This window comes from Lineus longissimus, chromosome 14, assembly GCF_910592395.1.
Source record: "Lineus longissimus chromosome 14, tnLinLong1.2, whole genome shotgun sequence".
NCBI lineage: Eukaryota > Metazoa > Nemertea > Pilidiophora > Heteronemertea > Lineidae > Lineus > Lineus longissimus.
Genome location: NC_088321.1, coordinates 10,326,358 through 10,336,792, shown reverse-complemented (window position 1 = coordinate 10,336,792; position 10,435 = coordinate 10,326,358). Strand labels below are relative to the sequence as shown.

Here is a 10,435-nt window from a genome sequence, read left to right as displayed (position 1 = left end):
ATTTCATTCTTTTTTAGTGAGCCAGCATTAGCAACCCGTTATATTCAAACCAATATGAATAATCGTAATTTGTTATTCGTCATATATGTAGAGCGCTTTCACCTGACGTCATCACCTGCCATTCTGGAGGGACAGACGAAAGAATTGCAAAAATCTATGAATTCGACCGTGAAAAATCCCGAGTGCAAAAAGGCATCTTTGAAACTGACAATACTTTCCGTTTTGAAAAACTCCTCTCGATTCCTCGGGCATACTGACCTCCACGCCGAAAACCATGACTGCAATGAAGGCTACATCCCGGACACAGAGGACCAAAGGATATCCTAGATGACGAATGAATGACTGTGAAATGAGGAGATAAGCTTACATTAGAGACAAGATAAAAGAGACCAGCCAGGCAAGGATCCCCTTTTTGCCAGTTGTCGTCAACTCGGGGAGTTGTTCGAATGACAACCCATTTCGAAATTTCCCGATTCGACGTTTTCTAAGATATACCACGGCGTTAATCTACCCGTACTAAATGTGGTCGAATGTACATGTACAGCATTTAAAAAAGTGTGCGCTATCTCGCTAGATCTTTATACCGATTGTCAAGTGGTGTTAAACTGTTGAACTTAACGGATTGCTTATGTCTGAATATTTTATCAAGACCCCGTAATAAATATTTCCCGCAAACAAAATGTGTTAATCAGGCTCATCAAAAAGGCTGAGTGCCCATCTCGATGATCATTGGAAAATAGAGAATACATCAATTTGCATAGTTATTATAGCAAGTATCAAGATGAGAGAGGTATCATCTTGCCATATTGGTCGACCCCTGCAAATGGCTAGAAGATTAATTGCAACTGAGCACCATGCGATTTAAAAAAACATTATTTATCGGGTTATTGGAGTTGTTCATTCTTCTCTCATCTATACTTGATAGCATACATACCATATTGTTATATACGGTACCCCAGGAAATCATAAACCTTTGAGCACTGCGCATCAACAGACCGTCTATCTGCCCCCGTAAGTTGTTTCCTCCAGGCCTCGGCGACAGCTTTAGGACTCTCCCGGCTCGGGGAGTATGGGTCAAGTGACTTGGCAGTTGTCCGAATAATGAATGCTTCATATGCCTCTTTTGTACGTGTTGTTCCTAGGAAATTATACAAGGCATTTATTGCGTTATCCGTATCGGCGACGAAATCCTCGTATCGTATTGTAAATATCCTCCCAGGGAATTCTCTCATTAGTTCCTTCTTCACCGCCAAGTCTCTCAGTATTTTATTACATAAAACCTTGGCATCCAGCTCTACCGATCCTTTCGGTCGCAGCAAACCGAGCTTAGATCTTGAATTCGCCACACCTCGCGGATCACGTAATAAATGCACGACCTTGACATCGGGGTCAAGGTCGAAAAATTCTCCCACGAAATCCATTTGCATACGGATAGTTTTTATAGCTCGGATTTTAGTCTTCTCACAAGCCTGCTTCACTCCTACTGATTCTAAACACGGTCGTAATTTAGTACCTATCTTCTTGTAACACTTCATGATATCTTTGAGTTTTTCTATGGTACTATTTGCAACCGCGGAATCGCTTCCGAGGCTAGCCCGCAAAAGAAGTTCTTCCTTCGTCGTGTAATTCATAGACTGCGTGTGTGCACCTTTCATTCTCAATAGCCAGTAGGCCTGCATGATGTCTGGGACCGTGTTCGACTCAATTCCTTTCACAGTATCCACAATGCACCTAAATGACCCATAACCTTCCGCCCTAGTCCGATGCGCACACCTTGCTGCTTTTAGAAGCAAGGTGTTCATCTCAAGGAGGTCGTACCACGCCAGGAATTCATCCGGCCATTTTGCAGTGTCGCATCCGTAGAGGTCATTGATGAAGGTCATCAATTTGTCCTTCTCAAACCGAGACATGTACCTGGAATGAGAATGAGACAAACATTACTAATATAAATGTGAGTGTCGTAACCATGTGACTGTGCGGTGGCGTGTCCCCGATATGCACATGCTATATATTCTGAACCTCTCTTACTTTTTCCTCGCAGTGGCTGGTGGTAACAGGATGAGGAGTCATTTTTTAAAGTTCGCACTGATGCTCTACCACAAAACAAAGCCGACTCAACCATTTCCCGACCATATCAAGCAGGGATCCTTAATTGGTGAGCTGTCGCTAAATCGGACTGTCACCCACCGATGCGACGAGGATAAATAATACTGTGTGCGCTCATTTGCACTTTTTTACCCAATATTTTTTTAAACATACATAAGTCATCCGTTAATTTTTGTTGTGACAGACATGAGATGTGAAGTTGCATCCGTGACCGATAACTCTATTTGGCGACACAATGCCTATTGGGGATCTCTGCTACCTCACCATCAAAGAAAATGACTAAATGTTGCCCACTGACATGGTCCAAGTGTCAAAAAAGTGAGGGAAAACACTTATCAGAAACAGGAACACCCAAAAAGGTTACAGATATATTACACTGGGATGCACTGGGAGTGTCACACAACTGTAGGGAGGTCGACATTCTGTAACGTACTCAAAAACGAATATATTGATTACGAGGTTAGTTGATAAATAAGCGAGAGGGAGACGGTGTTTCTGAAGACGTACCTGTTCGATATTTCCAATTGATCCACGAGACTCTGAGGCTCACGGACGACCTTCTCATACAGACCGCCATAGACTGCACGGACTGGTTCGTACCAGTAGAAGGCATGGGGGTCGGAGTTGAAGACTTCGCCTAACAATGTCGAGCCACTGCGCATGTACGTCAAAATAATCACCTGAAAGGGAAATGTCGGAATTAGTAAATAAAAATCTACCGTATTACAAATAGATGAAAATCTAGAAATGAAAAATGATGATAACGGGATTCTGCCTTAATCCGCCCGATCCTTTTCACTGACTAAGCCAGGTCAGCTGGAGCGGTGATGGACGAGGCGGCGATCGGCAACAGGGTTCGGGCCCCGGCGAATCAATGTCGCATCGAACCGCGGACACAGCGCCTTTCCACGGAGATAACGATCTTTATTTGCGCGGGAAAAGCAACGAGGCACCGAAAAATTGGGCCCAAATAAAATAAAACCTTAGAAATTGTATCATACGAAATTGGATATGTGCATGTGGTATTTCAAGTCTTCAGACCGTTTGGTTCTTTAATTCCTGGGCCTGGTTGTTGAAAACAAATTTTGTCACTAACGCTGGCGTTATCTCAACTTGGCGTTATCTCCTTCAGTTAAGCCCTTGGACTTAACGCCAAGTTAAGTTAACGCCGGCGTTAGTGACAAGTTTGTTTTCAACAACTGCGCCCAGATGTTTAGGTTTTTGTGTTATCAGTGAATTGATTCTTAAAACGATTGTGGTTAAAGAAACAATTTCCCCAGGGGAGCGCGAACAAAAATGATATCGTCATTTCTTCATAAATATACTGACAGTTGCATAATAAGCTGCGAGTCTATTTTTTCTGTTGAAATGTGTTCAGAGGCCGCACATGATTTCACGTATTTCTCGTAGGCCATTGTGTAAACGTGGCTCGTGGGAATTCTCATCAGTCATAGTTTACCAACGCCCACTTCCTTAATAAGGTTGAAATGTTGTATGAGGATGGACAAATTGTAACTTTAACTGGGATATATTTGGCATGTGCAATATTTATTTACACATTCCAAATTTGACATTCAACAGAATTAGAAAAATGCGCTACAATTGCCGTTCAACGTGAAAGAAACTGCGCGGCCGCAATGATACGCCATATTGTCTCACCTTAGCTGGTGCCGTTGCGAATTTGGAAGTGTTAGTAGTAATGAAGTCGCCAGTAATCCCTCGTCGCATGACCTCTTTCGATCTGTTCGAAAATTTTAGAGTGGTCAGGATCTCAAAGGAATTCGTCACCTTGACGTAAACTGAAAAAAATCAAATTGAAAAATACACAAAAAGGGCAAACTTGTCCACTGCCAATCCTGCACGGCAGTGGCTGAAGCCACTCACCGCACATAGGGTTATTGTCACAACATCGGAGCGCCATACTCAATACTATTGCGCGCGAATGTGATCATCACTCTATTACCCCACGTGAAGATATAATTTTCTTTGTACACAAATTGTACGTCATAATGTTACGACGGAAAACTATTGACACAACTGAACGATCGGCAAACTACGGTGGCTGAGGAATCATATGGAGAAGGGGAGTACATTGTATGTTTAAAATCACTGGTTACGTTAGGATCATCACTAGGTAGCATATGAAGGAACCGTTTTCTGGAGGTGGGGGATGTTGTCAAAAAGGCACTCCACCAGTCAGGGGGGAGGGGGAGGGGGAATGGTCACAAAAAGATCTCTCCACCAGTCAGGGGGAGGGGGAGGGGGAATGGTCACAAAAAGATCTCTCCACCAGTCAGGGGGAGGGGGAGGGAGAATGGTCACAAAAAGGTCTCTCCACCAGTCAGGGCCCAGAAGGGGGTGGTGTCAAAAGGGCTCTCCACCAGTCTGGACTGGAGATAGGGGATGGTGTCAAAAGGGCTCTTCACCGGTTACTTGCCATTCGTACGCCTATGTTTTTTTTTGGGTAGGGGCTACTATATGAAATGGCCTGGGGTTATACATATATACATCACAAACAGCCTCGTCATTCGGTGGTTTACATGTAGGCCTTTGAACTGTTTCTGGTCGTTGACATGGAGGGGGGGGGGGGGTAATGACAAGAGCACAAACTTTTCACACGTACGCGTCACTGTTTTGCTGACATGAACTGAGTTGTGGTTGAGATGATGTATGGGGGGGGGGGGGGTGCTGACCATGTTCTACATTGGATCCTATAAACATCACTGCCTCGTAATCAATTATCTTCCACCATCTATGCATCACAGTATTCAATCAACACCGCCCATAATTCAAGACTCCTCAAGATAAACACTCCTCCAACATGTCCAAGGGAGGGAGGGGTACCATGCTCGATCTATAGTGGTATAGGCCAATAATTTGTTGTTCTTGTTGTTCTTAGAAATATTTAGGATACATATGATCGCATCCGCGCGCCATGCAATAACCCTCCTATGCTATAGCACTCCGATGCGGTCCCATAATCTCAAAACTTCAGTTCAACTGAAATGTATACGAGTTAACAAAAGCTTACTACATGTACTTCAAAAAACCTCTAGTAGATCGAAGACACGAAGAATATTGTTACTTGGACAAGCCATAGCTCTCACCATCCTCCAAAGCAGACATAATCTTCAAGCATTGGAACGCCTCATCTCACACTACTGCACTGCGCCGGAGTATGAGGTATCACACAACTTTTGCGATTCTTTCAAACTTGATCACATTGGAAAGCATTTACTTTCATGCTGTTCAAATAGAATAAACTCCAGGTATTTCAGTTATTGCTCTTGATCCCCCGGCGGCATTATGTGCACAATTTTTTTTCTGTCTCCAACTCCTCTACATTGTGAAGCTAAAATCTGATTAGGTTATTACATCTGATCATTGGCCACGAGGGAACATGAGCTCAACCTCTTTAATAAAGGGACCACTCATTAATGAGGTATGTTGTTTTTTCTACATAAAAATATCGCTTCAGCAGAACCGTGACTCTCCAGAATAATGGCAAAGTCACTTAACATGTTTAACTGCGATAAAAAATGCACTAGTATAGTACGAGGTGTAGACATGGGCCTGCCTAAAGTTCACAACCCATGTCCATCGCAACACTCATCATTGAGATATCAGCAACTGTGCGATACTACTAGTGGCGGAGCATGGTGTCAGGTGAGGGCATTATCCTCCCGGCCAGGTAAATCCCACGCTAAAGTTGTCCCTTTAATCTCTGCCATTGAAGTATTCTTGCTAATTGATTCACTTGGTCCTGACATGAAGCCAGATTAAGGGATGTGTGTTTAATTGCATAACATAGTGTAATACATGTAGGGGGTCAAATATAGGTTGAATGGCTATTGTACCTTTAACAATACTATACACAAAATACATGTACACGTAAAAATATCTCATATTAGAGACATGGGTGAGGTCAGGTATTGGGTTTAAGACAAAACCGAGTTAAAACCAAGTTTATCTCGGTTTAAAACCAATAACCAAACAACTCTCGGTCTTAATTTGACCACATAAAACTGCCCTAGGATTAAGACTAGATTGAAACCGAGATAAAACCTTAGATAAAACTAGGATAAAACCAGGTTAAAACTCAAGGATTCGCTGACTCAGTTCTCATGCATCATGCGCTGGTTTAGTCTCAAATGCCTCTCAATTGTTTCTCCGCTGAAGGCAGGCTTTCTTACAAAGTTGTCCCCTTTTTGCTGAGCAACAGCAACTATTACAGGTAGAGCAAACAAGACTTTTGGTTTTATTCTGATATTTGACCTTAGCACAGTCTTAAGTCCTTTGACTTAAAACCGACCATGTACATTTGGTAGTGCATTTTACATAACTTTTAGCTCTCTGTTCAGATTAATACTTCCACAGTTTTGTCAGAGTTTTAAAATTTGTCAAATCGGCCCAAAGAAAGTTTCAAGACAGTTTTAGCCAAAAACATGCTGGGAGGTCAAATACCAGTTTTAGCTTAAAACTTTCTTAAAACCGGTTTTAAAATCTGGTGAAGCCCAATACATGACGTGATTTCAAAGTCAGTTTTAAGATGAGGTTTTATCACCAGATCTGACACTAAAACCATGGATTAGACCAAGATTGAACTCATGCTTGGTGTCAGCGTAATACTTAGTATTAGCTTTAATTATGTTTCAAAGTAGGTTTTAGCATCACACCAGGTTTTACTCTTTCACTGAGAGATGGTTTTGGCGTCCATCAAACATTTAAACTAATACTAAGATAAAACCTTGTCTTAACACAAAGAAACATGTGCTTCTTGGTGTAAAGATCAAAATATGTTTTTAACCCAAAAATGCAACGAACTGAATTCAAATTAATGTTTTCCATAGTAATCACCATATCTGACCAGAAAACCACTGGAAAAACTATTTGAAATTCCAAAACTAATCAGCTGATGCAAAATGTGTTTCCCAAATCGTGTATTCCAGCATGTGGCCAGATTTTGATCAGGGTGATCAAATACAGTATTCAGTTGGCTTGTTTGGGTTCCACTGGAATCACCGGCGATATTCAAGCCAGTTTTTCCGTCATTAATCAGCGAGTTCCGATTCGATTTTTTTTTCGAAGAAGATTCCCCGAAAAGCAGATTTTTGGGAGGCCAATTTAGCAGTCATTACACTTGTATCACAACATGATTCAAGTGTTGTATTGTACTGAAATTAGTTTCAGTAGAACGTAAAATTATACTTTGACTTTTCAAAAGAAAAAAATATCAGTTCAGCTAAAGCAGAGCAATTGTGACCGCATCGGATCGCCATACTCCGCGCCAGTAACACAATCAAGTATACCAGGAGAAATATCAGCGAAATAGGCGAAGGAAAGGGAAAAATACTCACCGAAAATAGATGTCGCAATGCCAATGCAGATGGTAAGTACGACTCCTTTCAACACATGAGAAGACGGGATGGACATATTGTGGTCTGCAGTACACGCCATTGGTATGATGAGACAAGACCAGGCCTTCTATCCGAATGATAAAACAAGAACAGGCCTTCTATCCGAATGATAAAACAAGAACAGGCCTTCAATCCGAATGATAAAACAAGAACAGGCCTTCTATCCGAGTGATAAGACAAGAACAGGCCTTATATCCATGGTGAGACAAGAACAGACCTTCTATCCGTAGACAAGAACAAGCCTTATATCCGTATAACAAGGCAAGAACTAGCAGTTTCTGTTACAGTGACAAAGAATCCCTACTTTTTACCAAATTTCCCCGGGAGACAATTTTCTGACCATTTTTCTTTGGTTTTGATCCATTATATAGCCGCAGGGCTTTGCCCAAGTATGGCTGTTTATGTTCATGGCGATTAAGTAGACTGCAAATAGTTGAACCTGATTTGGGTTGTTATCCCGACTGGTCATGTGAATACCCATACAATTCATTCTCCTTTGGAATGCCGACCGGTGCAGTATAGGTTGTTACGCTCACTTGCTCGCTCTGTTCCTTTGTTATGTACATGCGGTGCATGTATGTACAGGGCAATGGCGATCATTCTATTTCTTTTTTAGTGTTGGCGATTTGGTTGTAGAAGAGTTTTTCGACTGATCAGTCCATAGGAATGGTCCACGGAGCCGAAGATTTTCCTCATTCTGATGTTTACTCAGATTTAGTCACCCATGCTAATCCTAATTGCCCTCGCCTGAAACAGTCCATTTCGCACAACAATATGTGATGTAAGATTGTGTAACATCATGTAACAGTGTGTGTATAAAGCCTAAGCACATAGGAGCTCGGCTGTGTTTGTAGAAAATATCCATGTTTTGAACTGTTCCAGGATTGACATGACTTGGGGGGGGGGGGGGGACATTAAGGCGCGGCTCCACTTGACAGTTTTCTGTCGAAAGTTTGCTGTCAGATAGTGACTGTCCAATGACTATCCCGTGGAAGTTGTTCAGCTAGTGGCTGTATGACAGCAATAGATAACTGTCCGAAAGATTGTAGGATGGTCAATTTCTGTCGTGTGGAAGTGAGCCACATAGATTATGCAAGTTGGTTATAAAAGTGTCAGACAGTGCTTTTATCGACTAGCACTTGCTCTATTTTGGGATAGAACTGTCGTACAGATCCGTCGAACAGATCAGTGCGAGTTCAACACGAGAAATGGCAGACGAATTTCATGTTGAAGTTGCGGAGAGTGAATGGTCGCAAGATGCGGTCAGCAACCTCATTGAAGGTTACAGAGCGAGGCCTGCACTATGGGATGTCACGTCTGCCGAATATAGACAGGTTGAAGAAAGAGGATGCATGGAAAAGTCTGGCGAAGGATTGTAAAAGAGATAAAGTGCAAGTGACGAGAAAAATGCACAACCTGAGAAACCAGTATGCGCAAGAATTAAAGAAAGCCACCAAGAGGAAATCTGGGCAAGGGACTGACGACGTTTACACCCCAAAGTGGATGTACTACAAGGCATTCTCTTTTCTAAGGGGAGTTATTGGAGGACGAAAATCGAAGACCAATTTGGTGAGAATTATCTTTATTTGTTAATTTTGTTACATGATTTCTCTCTTGCAGGTTTATTTCAGTCTCTCATGTCATAAATGCTCTTCATTCCGCCCACTTAAAGGACGGCTTCCTCAAATGAACTTGTACTGCCACGAAACCTCACCCTGGGGTGAGAGGAAGTACTCTCGACATTCGTGGCGGATGTCTTGTGGGGTTTGAGCATGACGGTTGCTTGTGAATGGCTCGATTTGGAGCAGGTTGTTTGCTGGCATGCCCTCTTTTCGCCATGCTCCAGGGGTAATGACACCAGTAGCCATGTCTTCCATATCGACTGTACCATGTGGAGCGTAGCGCGCGCGCGAGTCTTTCTTCGTGATCATCAAATTATGTAATGCACAGGAAGCCAAAACGATATCCTCTGCTTTCTGTGCATCTACAGCTATCGGCTTTCGAAATATGCGGAAGACGCTGGACATTATGCCGAATGCATTTTCGACGATTCTACGCGCTCTCGAAAGTCGGTAGTTGAAGATGCGCATGCTACCGGGAATGTCTCGCAGAGGATATGGTTTCATTATGTTTTCCCGCAATGGAAAAGCATCGTCGGCCACAAATACAAATGGTACCTTCATATTTCGACCTGGAAGTACCCTTGGTGATGGTAGGCAAAGGGTCTTGTTCTCAAGACCCAAAGATAATGAACACCTGCCGAATATGCCCCCGTCAGCAACCCTTCCATTACATCCGACGTCGACAAACGTAAAGCGGTATTTCGCATCAACCAATGCCATCAGCACAATACTGTGGAAGCCTTTGTAATTAAAATAAAAACTCCCAGACGCTGCTGGAGCTTGCATGGTAATATGCTTTCCGTCTATGGCACCGATGCATTGGGGGAAGTTCCACCTTTCAAAGAATTCGGAAGCAAGTTGTAACCAATCATCGGAGTCGGAAGGAAACTGCAAAAAATTAAAAAATCGTAACTATACATGTACTTGTACCACAATATTCAAACAAAAAAATATATATATTCAGGAACAAGAAGAACAAGCACCAGATGATACGCCAGATGCAACACTATTTAACAAGGACGAGATCTGCACTCAACCTCGAGGATCACCATCTTCCGTGGCCACACCCAACCCGCCACCGTCGAAATCTCGAAAACGAAAGGATGTCGGTCGTGCGTCTGATGAAATCCTTCAGAAGGCATGTGAAGTTATGTCAAGGGAGACCGATGAACTGGACACATTTGGTGCTTTTGTTGCTTCTGAGTTGAGGGGATTGAAATCAGAGTCGAACCGCAAGAAATTGAAACGGGATATTCAAAGGGTCATTCTTGAAGCAGCTGAGAAGGACGA

The 10,435-nt window shown here is 42.7% G+C and overlaps 1 protein-coding gene across 1 annotated transcript; it reads right to left on the bottom strand.

The window, feature by feature from the left end:
- Positions 1–941: 941 nt before the first annotated feature.
- LOC135498665 (uncharacterized) lies at positions 942–4,027 on the bottom strand. The gene is made up of 4 exons (XM_064789049.1): positions 3,991–4,027; positions 3,766–3,905; positions 2,614–2,786; positions 942–1,914 (listed from the first exon to the last, which is right to left on the bottom strand). The coding sequence occupies exons 1-4, from the start codon at positions 4,025–4,027 to the stop codon at positions 942–944; spliced, it is 1,323 nt and encodes a 440-aa protein (XP_064645119.1).
- Positions 4,028–10,435: the final 6,408 nt, after the last annotated feature.

What these genes read in the sequence shown, in the direction of transcription:
- LOC135498665 (XM_064789049.1), bottom strand. Translation starts at nt 4,027, where the DNA reads ATGGCGCTCCGATGTTGTGACAATAACCCTATGTGCG. An exon ending in TGACAATAACCCTATGTGCG is followed by an intron (nt 3,906 to 3,990) that starts GTGAGTGGCTTC and finishes GATTTTTTTCAG; the next exon opens with TTTACGTCAAGGTGACGAAT. An exon ending in CAATTGGAAATATCGAACAG is followed by an intron (nt 1,915 to 2,613) that starts GTACGTCTTCAG and finishes TTCTCATTCCAG; the next exon opens with GTACATGTCTCGGTTTGAGA.